This window comes from Bradysia coprophila, unplaced genomic scaffold, assembly GCF_014529535.1.
Source record: "Bradysia coprophila strain Holo2 unplaced genomic scaffold, BU_Bcop_v1 contig_588, whole genome shotgun sequence".
Lineage (NCBI taxonomy): Eukaryota > Metazoa > Arthropoda > Insecta > Diptera > Sciaridae > Bradysia > Bradysia coprophila.
The window spans coordinates 599,657-614,484 of NW_023503827.1; the positions used below are offsets into that span (position 1 = coordinate 599,657).

The window sequence follows — 14,828 nt, forward strand, 5'->3', positions numbered from 1 at the left end:
AGGCGTCTTGTTCGTTCCTAGAATTCATCCTTCTATGAAATGTAATGAGAAGGCGTTCTGTCCGTTCGTATGGAATTCATCATTTTACAAAATGTAACGAGATGGCGTTTTGTTCTTTCCTAGGGAATTCATCCTTCTACGAAATGTAACTTAAAGACGTTTTGTCTATTCTTCACTTTTTTCATCGTTCCACATTCGCAAAACTTCGCATCTACTCTCAAATTTGACAAAATGACAATCAAACAGAATAATAGATACCTCATACGAGTGGGAAGTTTGCGGCCAGAGCGGAGCGAGGGCCGTAATTCACACGAGTTGCATTTTATTTACGATTTATGGTTGATTGAAAATCTTGCTTCAAATTTATAAGAATAATGAGAACTCAAAGATCATTAGGCGAGGGGTGAATCACTTCCATTTAATCCATTAAATCCATTTAATCCATTTAATCCAAAAAAAAATTTTTAGTTTTACCGAAATAATTAAGCTACCCACCTGAAAAATTTGTAAACTAATTACGAAAATTAGATTTGCACGATCCCCAGGTCGTTTAAGTACTCGTGAGGTATAGGAAAATTTTTTTTGTTAAAAATGGTATTAAATTTATTTAATCCATTTAATCCATTTAATCCACTTTTCACCAAAAACTCCTAAAAGTGGATTTTTTCGCTTTTTAACATTGTAGTATGAGTTGTAGTACGTGGTTCGATCAAAATCAACCATTTTTAAGACTTTTACAGTATTTGGTAAAATGAACTTTTTTAGAATTTAATCCATTTAATCCAATTTTTATTCCATTTAATCCATTAAATCCATTTAATCCATTTAATCCATTTAATCCATTAAATCCATTTAATACCATTTAATCCATTTAATCCATTTAATCTAGAAGTGAGTCACCCCTCGTCATTAGGTCTTACTTGAAGAACTTCTTCTGTCAAATTTTGTTGTCATGTATAGAGTAATCGATGTATTAATGTTCTAAATTTGACAATTTCTTAGGAATACGGCATATGTAAAAATAAATTGGGATCAAATGTAGGCATTTGTATCAGTGATGCTTCGGAAGTTATGCAATGAAATTAATCAAAAATATATTGAAAAAACTGTCAGTCAAGGGACCTGACCCTCCCAAAAGGTGGGGCCTAGTATTATGTTCCTTTTAATATCTCATTTGGCTGGAAGGAAATCAAGACATTCAGGGAGTTTATTGGTACATTTACCATGTCTATATTTTGTTTTCAATTTTAAGAAAAATATTGACATTTGGTGGTTTAATATTTAATTAACATTTATGGGTTTTTGAGTGGAGGATTTTGTTTTAGCAGGTTCTGTTGGCTCGAACTGCAGATATTTAAGGAAAATTCAGGTTTGAAAAAAAAAACATTCTGAATGCTTTCCGGCTGTTATCAGAAAAGTACTTGTACATACTGTCACGTCAGTACAATCAAAGAAAAATATTGTTGACTTATTTCGATGTTTTGCTAAATGTGTGGGTAACATCAACAAGTAAACCAATTTTAATGTTGACTCTGTTTTATTGAGTCATTTTTTGAAAAAATTATGCTCGAATGAATTCTAAAAATGTCAAGTTACACTCGCAGAAAAACGATCTTCCGTTGTTGTTTATATTTGTAATCTACAAATATACCGTCCACTAAATGAAAACCTAGATTTTTTGCTTTGACATTTGTGTGCGCCCAGAAAAATCGCATAAAATATAAATCTAGTTCTTCATTTGTTTAAAAAAACGGCCGGATTTCGAATACAAATCACAAACCCGCTAATAGGAAAACATGCTGGAATTCACTTTACTTCGACTTTAAAAAATCTACCAAATTCTAAGGATTCCGGTCAATTCCAAAAATTCGTCTCAGTCCTATATACAAAAACCTCCAAAAATTCCATTTTATTTCAAAAAACTAAATTCAACTAAAATTTAAATTTTTCTAAAAAAAATCCGCTTAACACCACTATTTCTTGTAATTGGCGCCACCGTACGTGCGTCTCAGAATTTGAATTTTGAAAGACCGATGATACTCAATACTCATTTTAATAAGAATAATAGAGAATGGGTAATTGTGCAATTAAACGTGGTGTCACCTACAACATATTTACGGCTTTTTTAAAGATTGACATTTAATCTATTCATACAGTAACTAGATCTGTTACTTTATTTGTTTCAAGTAACAAGCACTGTTTGATGTAAAATCTTTTACTTCCTCAGTTTCTCTGGAACTGTTTTGCTGTAAACCATTGGCCAGAGCTCATCGCTTATTTTTGTCGTTGTTGTCAATAACAGATGGCTAGACGTTGCTAAAAAGCTAAAATGTTTGATTTCTATTTCGAGCCAGATTTAATAAGTTTACTTGAAGTTTTGTAATTGAATTACGGTAATTCCATACATAAAAGGTCCGAATGTCAAAATGATATGCAATAAAACAAATTGATAAATTTATCAATTACAAAAATCTCATAAATTATTCAGTTTTTGAATTTAAATTATTTAAATATTTTTTAAAGTTTACTTCTGTTGGTAAAAGTTTTGTAGTCGTCGACTATACACAACAATATAATACATTTTAGTACGCTGTTACGGAATATCATACAATATAGGGAAAGTTTAGGGGTTTCATCATTCCAGACGAAACAATTTGGTGTGGTGGAAGACTAGTTGATATAAAATTTTGAGCACATGAAATATAAAACCCAGCTCCAGGGGTTTTAAAACTTATATTTATGTTCATTGTGCGTTGTGGTGCTTATATACAAATGTATTTAACATACTTTACACACATGTGAAGTGTGATTATATAAAACTGATCAAAAAACTTTTTTTTTTCAAAACATGTTTTAAGTTGCGTGGTACAATGAATCCGAATGAAAGAAAGTTTTTACCAGCTAGCAAATCTGCATTATTTATCTGTTATAAGATCTGTCACAATCCTAATTCAATGTTCGAGTTCAATCGTTAATCGCAGAAATGGATTGCAATTAGTTCTGAGTTTTAACCAGACTTTTTGGCGAAAAGAGTTGACTATACGTAGAGGTGTGCACCGCCGATTTTACGCCGGCGCGCCGCCGATTTTTTGCTAATTTTTCGGCGCGCCGCCGCCGAAAAATAATAGCTCACGCCGCCGCCGCCGCCGATTGTATTTTCGTCGCGCCGAAATTTTATACGTTTAGTGCTTTCAGCCATTTTAATTAACAAGGTTTTAGCAAAAGTTTATCTCTCTTAATTTATAAGTCAGGTTATGCTGCTATGTTTCTATATGCGTAGAAAGGAGTTTTTTGTTAATTTTTTTTGTTGGAACTTTGGGTTTTTCTTCTTACTCACACTGTACGACGGCGACGGTGATTTTGTTTCTGATGCTACGATAGGGTTATCTTCGAAGTAGCTTTCTATAACGTATCCTATTTCCATCAGTAGATGGCAAGTGTTTTATGCAAATTTTTAAATACTAGTCCAAAGAAAAAGTTTGCTGCTGTCTTGGGAAGGGTATCGATGGATACAACTAAGGATGATCAGATCACGCTGGCCTGGGACCGCCATCGATATCCGAGATCGAAACAGCATTTGTATTTTCTGTATCCTCACTTAACGTGAACCCTTGGGTACGTTACTCTATTTTCTGTGCAATGGAATGGAGCGCGGCAGACGGCAGACAAAGTTTCTTTTATTGTCTGTTGATGCAGATAAGAGAAAGAAGAAAGAGAACAAAATACAGTGAATCAGTCAAAACTCGGTGAATACTACTGTAATTGTAAAGTGGCAAACTTAAGACCTTATGTGGAATTTGGGTGGAAAATGGCGCAAATCACATGTTTCAGGAATTTATAAAGTGGAAAATCTTTCCGGTTTCAAGTTTTTTTGTCAAAAGACGAAACACTGGTATCTTTATTTTCAATTTTTAGCTGCTTTATGTAAAAAAGTTGGGAAAAGAATCATTTTGGCATAGTCTTATTACTTATAAATTTAAGTTTATCTAAATCTCTTATTTGCGAAAACCTTCTACTACGATCTCACTCCTACATCGAAGATGGACTAAAGGCAACGGGAACGGTTATTGCATAAATCGAAAGATAATAGTAGTGAGTTTGCGTAAATGACATAAATTATAAGTTGGAAATAAGAAACCTGCAGAACATCTAGTATGAAGATGTGACTTAAAATTTCCAACTTATAAGTTGACTTATAGCTTATATGTCATTTACGCAAACTCACTAATCATTCTTGGATTCATTAAATTAGATGTTTTTAAAATAATAGGTCAGTGATTGTACATTCACAATATAAAAGGTGAGATACGTCTCAGTTGATTCCCCTTGTATAAGTGGTTGATACTTCAGATCGCAAGATAGTAAGAATTCAGTGTTCGGAAAAAGGATTGCGCACGCTTTTTCAAATGTTTTTGCATTATTTTCGAAAGTTTAGATTTTTTGTAAATTTATCGGCGCGCCGATCGGCGCACCGCCGCCGACTATAAATTTCTGCCGGCGCGCCACCGCCGATCCCTTACCAGTCGGCGCACCGCCGCCGACTATTTTAAGATCGGCGCACACCTCTAACTATACGTATACAACAGACCTGTCTTTATGACTTTGGTTGACAATAGCATCTAAATTGAGCTTTAACATAACTCACATGAAACGAACTTTTTTGACGAATGATGGTGACATTCAGCCACAAAAAACGTCATGGGTTATGGGTGTCGTTCGAGGGTTCGTTACATGGAATTATATCGATTTTAGAAAATCAACTTTTTGACCTTTGACTCTGTGAAAGTCCTTAGGCGATTGGGAATGTGAAAAAGAGTGAAAAAGGTACGAAAATATTTGATGCAAATACTTTTTGTGACATTTCAATAATTCATATCAACAATCCCAGGTGACATGTTCGCATGATATACAGAGAAGACATCATTTCTCATGTATAAATAATAAGCACAATTTTCCACGGTATCTTTACAATGTACAATTGCCTCGAAAATTGCGCTTATTATTTTCTAAAGAGCGAGCAATTGTAAGAATGGAATTGTGTGTCTAATAATAACGATTTAGTATCCATGTTCTAGCAGCGACTCAATAAAGTAGAAAATACGGGTTTTTACCACCTGCTCACAATACAAACTATTACATCGCTTTTATTGTGTCGGGATGGTTATGGAACGTTAAATAAACCAAGTAATTGACATAAACTGTTTCACATAAATAATGGAAAGTAATACGTTTCAACTTACCATGTATTGTCGTTGAGTATATTCTTCCCACTAAAACTATAAATTCGTGGTGCTTGAGAGAACAATCCACCTTGGCCATTAAATACACCTTTCCATGAATTAAAAAGCACATCTCCTTTGGTATTCACAACAGGAAGATCTCGGTCGTTTGTACGAACAATTGAGTCAAGATTTTGCACTCTGTAAAAGAAACGATGTGATTTAATGATTGAACGAAGAATAATAAAAAAAAAGATGAATCATTCACTACGGAAATAATGGGGTGCCGCAATTTCACCTGTATACAACAGTTAACTTTCAATATACATCCATTATAATGACACATTTTCTTTCATGTATACAATTTTATCAAACACTCCCACGTTGAAATAGAAATTAATAATCCTTGTCTCGCAGACATAAAAACATTCTTTTTCACAACAACTTTTTGTTGCTCCATTATATTACCATGAAAGTGAACAAGAATTATATGCTTTATGGAAGCAATATTTTGCATAACAACTTTCAAGTAATTAATTCCGGAAGAAAGCAACCCAAGCCACCCATTTTCAATTTTACAACTTTTACCTTTAGGCCAATTACAAACAACAATCTGTTGAATACATCTCATCATCACACGAGAGAGAAAATATAAATACACCCAATACATGGCATATACATTGCGATTCAAGTGAAAGAGCATTACTATTACCTTGCTGATAAAAATGCTTTAAATGTTCCTAAGAGTCCAGCACGACGAGCTTGTCGGTAGCATGCAAAGTCTGCTCCTCGTATACCTTGCAAATCTCCAGAGTATGGTTCGTTTAGAGCTGCCATTCGTAGCTGCAAGCAATGATATATGTGAAGAAGTGATACAAAGTAAGACATTAAAATTTAAGTTGTTATCTTAGTGCTTAAAATTTATGGTAGTGCTGTTTTCCTACAAGTTACATGTTATTTTGTAGAAAAGTTAACGCTCACCATTTTCGGATACCACTAGAGTAAGCCGCAAAAGAAAAAAGAGAGAGAAAAAAAAACACATTTTAAATTAATTCTGTTGAACAACCAGCGACACGCGCAATAAACAATGAATGCAACGTTGAGAACAAACATTCACAAAAGAATAAAGTTTAACCCATTTCTGTCAACTGGCGAAAAAAAAATGAACCAAAATGTTAAATATCTTTTGCAGGCAAAATGTATCACTTTCTTGGTTTAAACTTATTTTGGCTTTATAAATTGCTGCTGAAATGTATTTCAGTCGAGTATTAGCGGTTTCATTAAAGTATTCGCTGTATACGTTCAATTGGGACAGGTGTTTCAGAAGGTTTTACTCTTTCATTATGGAAGATAGGGACAATTTCGTTGTGCATTAGCTGATAATAAACAGTGTAATAACAAGACGTAACCTCCAACGATTAGGCTAGAGGATAAAATAACTATCTTTTTACAAATCCGGGACATAATCGTCACCTTTCCATCAGACGGATATTTTTTCATCGAGAAAATTTTTGAGCGACGTCAGGCACACTATAAACCAAACGTTGTTCCTAACTTATGCTGAACGGCGTTTTATTTTTTTAGCGAATTCGAACCTCTCATTCACTAAAAAAATCCTTTTAGCATGCTTTAGGAAAAGTTCTATTTTTGCACTCTAACGAATCTTGCCCCGACACCAAGCATTTTGAATATGAAGCTGAAGTAATGAATATAGCAATTTGGCTATTGAGAAATACCCACAGATGGAGAAACACCGAACGATTTTCGATACTGCATAAGCGAAAAAATTGTCTATGAGAACAAGATTATATCTTTCTGATGTAAATGTTCGCGCATTCCGTAGAAACAATAGCTGAAGTCTGTACTCTTACAAAAAAAAAAAAAATTAAGAGAAGTCGTTCAGTGTTTTACAATGCGTTTAACTAACGACGTAATTAAGTATACGACAATCATATCGGAAAACATAACTGTGCCCTAAGTATAAATTCAACTGTAAAGTTATGTGTTAAACAAGCACAGCAGAAAGAAAAAAGACAAAACCGAAACCAAGAAACTAAAACGACGGCCATAAAACATTACATTAATAGGATGCTTATGTAATGAATACAAGAGGAAAAGTATATGGTGAAAAGGATTGGAATAGCAATGGAAAACGTTATCTTTTGGAAAATAAAGTTTCATGATAAATGAACTTTTGTGTGGTTGCTTGTAGTTGAGTTTGAATATCTATTGCTCTTGGAGGGTGAATAGAATTGTAGTGGTCCGCTGTTGAAAAAAAAATAAGAAGAATACTAAGAAGAGAAAAGGAAAGAAATAAAAGAAAACTTTCGGAAAATCATTTCTTATATTTGTGCTGTACTAGGGATAAAGGAATGGTAAGTTGTGAGCGCTCGTGAAAAACTTATTCAAGAGAAAGGTGATCTTTTTTTAGACAATAATTAGTTAGCAAGTGGAATGATGTGGAAAATTGTGGGTGGGCTAACATAAATATTCTCCACTGATTTTAAAAGCGGATAACAAAAGTGTTTGCTGGATTGAAAATAAATTTGAGATTTCATACAAAATGACCTAATTTTCACAGGGAATAGTTACCTACCCGACGGTAATAGTTTTTGAGTAACAATAAATCAATTGTTTATCATGTCATTGGAGCGATAAATTGGTTTAAATGTTAAATTTAATTAGTTTAATTAAATTAGCTTGTTAAAATGTTGTTGCTTTGTTTGATTGTACCGAAACATTTTATTGAATGAAAAGCCAAAGTTTATTTAGCTCTCTGTCCTATGTCTGGCTCGCAGAACAATGAACATGGTTTAAAGTTCTGATCTGATAGCTTAAAAGTTTTTGCAATATTGATTTTAACAAAGGTATATTCTACGTTTCCCTAGGTCAAATACAGTCAGAAAAATATAAATAGCAACGCTTTTTCCATTTCAAATGTTTGTTGATATTGGTGTGCTTGGGCGGTTGTTAGTTATCAAACTTTTATATCGATTGTATTGAAGTGAAACAATTGGAACGTACGAAACTGAACGTACATGGTGCAAAATTGATAAAAGTATTGCTATTTTAGTTTTTCCACTTTAATTAATGTTGAGTGTTCACAAAAAAGGAGAGCCTGATATTGGATGTGTTATGTGTTATATGACGGTTAGTAAAATATGTCGCGGGTATACTTAGAGCGATATTGGTAGCCTATTTCATTTACATCGTCGATGATTGATTGAGAAAACTGTGTAATTTGAAATACACTCTAGCCTCATTAAGGTAATTTTTATGATTCTTCACGCTTGTTGGAGTAAGTAGATGTTACAGGAAATTGGATATATTTAAGCTAAAAATATATCCAAACGACCCCACATTTATTCTTCTAGACAAACTAAGGTGAAAAAGAAATTAAATAAATTTAAAATTACATTTAAAAGGAACGTTTAAGATACATTGCATACACCGAACAGAATACTAATAAGATAACTCTACCATGAAAGTTTTTTAATTTTAAATGCGTTTTATACGATGTAAGGTATTTTTCTATGAAACTCCCAGCAGTTTTCAACTTTTAACACAATAAAATTTGTATTTTGTTAACAAGAGGGAAATTAGCTATCAAAGTTATTTTCTTGTATTTATCATAGTATGACGGCTATTGAGAGACGAATAATCGTAGATAGAGAGTTTTCACGGATAAATCATCAGAGAATCCGGGTGGGAATTATTTTCGAAGAAAATCTTTGAATTTTTGAAATTCCTAATTTTCTGGAAGCCGCAAGCGTATCACGGCGTACTAAATGAGTCTATTACTTATCATGTTTTTGAGTACACTGAGTTTTACATATATTCATATTCACCCATCGAAAGCAAATCCGTCAAAATCAACCCTAGATCATTTTAGATTAATCCCACATCACCCACGGGTCTCAATAAAAAGCTATTTTGATTGAACCACTTTAATTTATTTGCTAGACGACGCAAATACTCGAATTTAGTGAGTTACTGGACTTTTTGAAGAGTGTACTTCATTTCGATAATTCTTATTTATTGAGGTATGACTGCGTTTATTTACCTTTTCAGAGTGACCTAAAGAATCCATTTTTGCGCTTAACGTAAATGTGAGAGATTTGATGAAATTGTGATTTGCAGTAGTATTACAATGTCTTACAGATGATTTACTGAAATGAGTATCCTATTGCTTTTTCATGATTCATGATGAAATTAGACACTTTATGAGTAAGACGCTTTAGGGGTCTATCAATCATTGTGCACGCTCTGTTGGTGTAAGTGGGTCAGACCATACATTTCTCTGTGCGTCATTTTGCTTGACTAAATGGGTAAGTAAAGCCGAAATTTTAACTTGACAATATCTCAAATATAACATTTTAATACATTACGTTACCACACTACATAAATTTTGTTAAATAATTTCAAATTATTAACTGTTGAAAGTAACCAAATATTTGTATTCTTCAAGGCAACAACAAAAAATGAATAAAAAAACCTACTTGAAAACTTGAATAAATTTTAATCTGTCCTCTATAAGCCTTTTAGGTGGAAAAGTTAATACAAAACATCAGACCAACAAACTCAATTAAAACTTTTCTTGAACGCTGAACAGAGAGTTCTTTTTTTGTGTGTACATTCACCATAATGTATTAAAATATATTACAAACAATAGCCGATTTATGTGGAACAAAGTCATTGGGAGAGCAAAATTTTTAATTGACTAATGGTGTATAGTTACCCGAAACCCTTCAATAAGTTTATGAATAATGTAATGAAATTAGTCCTTGACTTATTAATGATTCTTAACTGGAATGTTAAAAGTTAAAAATCCAATGCCCAAAAAAAATGATTTCCATTTCTCCAGCGCTTCAATGAGGTAAAAAGACGATACGGGTATTGAAAACATAATTTTGTAATTAAGATTTTAATTGGATCAGACAAAAATAAGAGGTTACTTTCAATGGTTTTTTATTTCTAAAAATTTTAGCCTACCCGCCCTTACAACATTTAGGTATCAAATTTCTATTCATTTTTGTTTTTTTCAAACTGAATCTCCAATTTCGCTTTTAAAAGAAATTCTATACAAAACAACGTTCAAGACTTGCGAGAGAAGAGGGAGAGTAGGGAAAATAGGGGGGTCTTAAGAAAATTCAATAACATAATAGGAAGCATTCCATTAAATTGCATAAATGAGAATTAGCATTATAGTTACCGATTCATATTCAGGAGTCATCGTAAACTGCATTTGCATGAAATGAATAATTAATTTGATGTTAATATTATATTGCTCTGCAAATGTTGTGTGTAAATGAAAAAGCAATATAGTGAATGTAAATGTGTGCACTGTGCAGCATTAAGTACTAGTAGGTTAGGTATTTTCAGTTGGAACATAATTAACCATAAGTTGGCATTTATAATTTATACCAGGCAATTATAAGTAGAAAATTGGATTTGCAAGTTACGAAATTATATTTTCGCTATTTAAGATTAACGGTGTCAGATTTATTCAAAATTTACGTATCACTATATTTTGACCGAGCCGTTGTACACTTTAAATCAGGCCATTTGGTTAGCAAGTATTCCCCAAGGTCTACCTTATCTTCGATTTATTTGATACACATCCTGTATAATTCTAATGATACCCGAATCCCAAAAACCGTCTAATCCACTGCTGTAAAAGTAGATTGATAAGTAGAACTTATTAATGAGAAGACGTTCCCAGGGCAGATCAACTGTAATTCAACTACGGACAGCAAACTATTTTAGAATCAATTGTGAAGTTACCAATTTGATTATCTCAATCGTACAAATTCAACTGACATTGAGATTCCGAACAGACCTATAGTCCCAAAGCTTCTCCGAAATTGGTCAAAGAAATTTCGAAATTAAATTTTCAATTATTCTAAATAAATGTCTGGTGATCTTTCCACTGTGAACTTTGGCCATCGTGTCCAATTTTCTAGAACATTATTGCCTGGAAATTGCCAACGCCCTGTATTCAGTTATCTCAATTATTGCATGACATGCATATTTAAATGAAGCCCCATCATTGCGGCTACACATGTATGTATAACTGATATTACTGTCTGTGTATATATATATGCGATGCCAAATGAATGTGAAACGTCATGTCTGGCTAATGTTCCAAACATAAAATGAATTATGATATTAAATGAATTTTGAATGCTGTGATGCTAATAATTGTAATTTTGGTACAATAAAATTATTTGCAGCTTTAAAGTTGTGCTTTCTGTTAATTGAACATGTGAATGCACTTACGTTTGGTCCTTCCACTGGATATGGTACATTGTTCAATAAATTGGATGCCTCGAGGTCAGGTCTTGGCGGAGGTGCTATTGTTGTCGGCGGTGAAGGTGTTGTTACTGGCAGCAATGTTCCCAGCTGTTGACGACAGTTAAATTAAACAATTGTTAATTTGATGACCGTTTAAATTTGCATTCACTTGTATATATATAGATCCAAATAGTTGTAATGATCTATTTTTCTTCAAGTACATTAGACAATGGATAAACTTTCTTGTTATTTTCAAAGTCTTTTACAATGTTTCTTACATTCCAATGCATGATTATTTTTATTTCAACAAAAAAGGAAAACAAAACAAGTAGAAACGTTTTTCTTTTTCAGGAAAGGAAATTTGAACAAAAATGTATCTTCAAAACAATCTGTCTTGTGTTGTCTTGTAAACTTTCGTCCATGTATTTACAAATCAGAAAGCTATTTTATACTTCACTTCCCCAGCAATACAGAGTATATATATAAAGTGACAGAAAATTATTTTCGCCTTGTATTTCGCATGGATGGACACAACATACCGTCCTTAATTTATATACAAGATTTAAATTTGAGATAAGGAAACGGTATACACGTTTAAATACTTTGTATATATATAAACTTTCTGGTTCTCATACCGTATACCATTGTAGATTAGTAGATTACAATAAATACGGCTATGATGAAGTATTGTTGTATCGGCTGCTATTAGTCTTTAAATTAAATGGAAGTGGTGGTGCTCCCTTTAGGATTCTACTTCATTAGATATTTAATATGGAAAGTATTTTGAACGGACTAATGTAATTCTTGACGCAATTGTAAGGTCAATAGGCATAGGCAGTACATAGTACAAGGACTCGTGGTTCACATTTTTCAAACTGATTTCAACACTAATATATTGCAATAAGTCGAACATTCTTCCGTAAATTTATTGATGATAACTACTTTGTAATAAAAAATAATAAAGACAACTGCTCTACCACTACCTAAAAAAGTTCTTCAAACTCAAAGACAAATGATAAAATATTTTAACCGAAGTTGTATTGTACTACACATTTATCAGCGTCTCAAATTTGGACTCGCAAAATTTCATGAATTTTAATACAAAATTTAAACACAAAGATCTCCTATATGCTTCTGTCCACTTTACTGTTCGGCTTAGAAGGGAAGAAAGACAATGTATATGTACCATCCAGTACCTAACTTATCCTGGACTAAAAGTTAAGAAAATAAATGAGAAACATTTTATAAATAATTCAAAACATAACACTTCATAATCATATTCAGATTTATTAAACAAATTTTTCGTTGCGAAAAAAATAAAATAAATATAAATCATATTTACTACCCTCGCCAGAATCATGCGAAATGGGATTTTTTGATACACCTATTTCAGGAACGATTTATGTTTTAAGTGTATGGATGTGTATGTTTAAACGTGCGATTTGTTATATACTTAAGCAAGATATGGTTATATATTCATAAAACATAATATATGTAATAAATGGAAAAAGATAACATTTGTCTTCTTGTCTGTCAGTTAAAAAAAAAATTTCACTGAAATGTCGTAAAAATGGCATGGGATTGTAGAACAAAGCCAATACTCTGGAGAAACCTATATATTTAAATGTTCTTTTTTTTGTGAGAACAAAATAAAATGTGATATAATACGAAATGATTAGAATTCAGAGCTTGGTGGGCTCAGAGGAAAATATTTCGTTTATGTTTTTACATGTTTGACTACAAAACAGAAAAGCAATAAAATATATTTTTTTTATAACATTTTCATGTTTGTGATTTAATATAAATTGGAATCTATGAGATCACCTGCTTCGGTAACGGTATGTGAGTTTCTTATCATATGTTCTACATAGGATAATTGATTGGCGGAACTTGAGTGGCTAAGTCAACCTAATTAAATTTGAAAAAATCCGACGTCTGAACAAAAAAAGTTACTGAAGCTTGATCGAAACCAGCTGAATTTAAAAATTCAAGACTAGAAAAATTATAAATGTAGGTGGCCATAATAGTAGATTATTGACACATAAGAGGAAGTGCCGATATTTCAATCAGAAATTTTATTTTGTAAGCAAAAACGGGGAGACAAACGTATGTAAATAATTCCTAGGACATTGATGATGCGCGGATTACTTAATTTGCAATAAGTAGTTGAAAATGGAATTGATGTTTTTCACGGAATTTTAAAACTCTCGGATTTGCTGGTTTTTTAGGAATTTTGCAAGCATTTTAATATAGAGACATCAAAAACTCAAGTAAAATACAGAAACGAAAAATGAGTTGGTTTTCAAATGTCCGTGCGTGTTATGCAAAAATAAGGGAAAAAATTTAGGAAAACATGACAACACATGAGTAAATATAGTACAACGTCCCTATGAGATTCGCATTAAGGTTTCTTACATTTTTGTGCTATCGGTTCTTGTTTAAAATCCATTATTTATTTTCCAATATTCAAACAATCAGACTGAATCATATATCAATTCAAAATTTGCACTGGAAGTTTCAAGGACTGTACTGAATTTAATTTAATTTATGTAATTCGATAAAATGCTCAAAAGTGTTTGCCGTAATCGTTTTGTATCAATTATATGAAAAATGAATTAAATATTTAGGATAGCAAAATGATAAATAAAGTGGCATTTTCAATAAAATATACCTTTTAAGTTAATGGGATTATATTACACGTACCCATAAATACGCCCAGCAACCTCGGGCGGGGTATAATCATTTTTGGTAATGTAATTGAGTTTACATACACATACGGTTACCACTTGAGTCGTAAATGATTCAGTATTGATTGTTTTTATTGATATAACAAAACCCACAGTATTACAGAAATTATTTTATAATTTATGGAATATAGATAATTCAGGTATACATTACATACATCGGGATGATAATTACAATGTTAATTTCAACTGTGAATTGGTAGTCGTTCATGTGTTCACCCAACGCATCAACGAAAAAACACTTTGACCAACAAATTGAATCGAAAATATTACATGTGTAATATCTTGTCATCACTTTCAAATTGTTGCATGTAAACTCAATGTAAACTGATATCGATCCTTGGTGACTTGGGATTTTTTGTTCCTAGCTGTAATGCCTTATTACGCAACACCAGCACAACGTATGCGAGCTTAGAATAGTTTTCCATAAATCCTTTGTCGTTGCTGACTGTAGCAGCATTAGATGTTATTAGTCATGCAATACACAGCACGATAAAGAACAAATCAAATGTTTCACGTTCAATACACATTGTGATATATGAAACAACAATACAGACAGTCACACCATCAA

The 14,828-nt window shown here is 32.4% G+C and overlaps 1 protein-coding gene across 11 annotated transcripts in view; it reads right to left on the reverse strand.

The window, feature by feature from the left end:
* LOC119083351 (collagen alpha-1(XVIII) chain-like) overlaps positions 1–14,828 on the reverse strand; it is a 141,469-nt gene that overhangs the window by 13,708 nt on the left and 112,933 nt on the right. For 8 of the 11 annotated variants that reach the window (XM_037193056.1, XM_037193054.1, XM_037193052.1 and 5 more), the window contains 5 exons: positions 11,499–11,621; positions 10,432–10,458; positions 6,201–6,215; positions 5,932–6,062; positions 5,241–5,420 (listed from right to left, as the gene is read on the reverse strand). In XM_037193056.1, coding sequence (XP_037048951.1) covers positions 5,241–5,420; positions 5,932–6,062; positions 6,201–6,215; positions 10,432–10,458; positions 11,499–11,621 — 476 coding nt within the window. The remainder of the gene's footprint in view (positions 1–5,240; positions 5,421–5,931; positions 6,063–6,200; positions 6,216–10,431; positions 10,459–11,498; positions 11,622–14,828) is intronic. The other 3 variants (XM_037193059.1, XM_037193055.1, XM_037193053.1) reach the window with 2 other exon arrangements.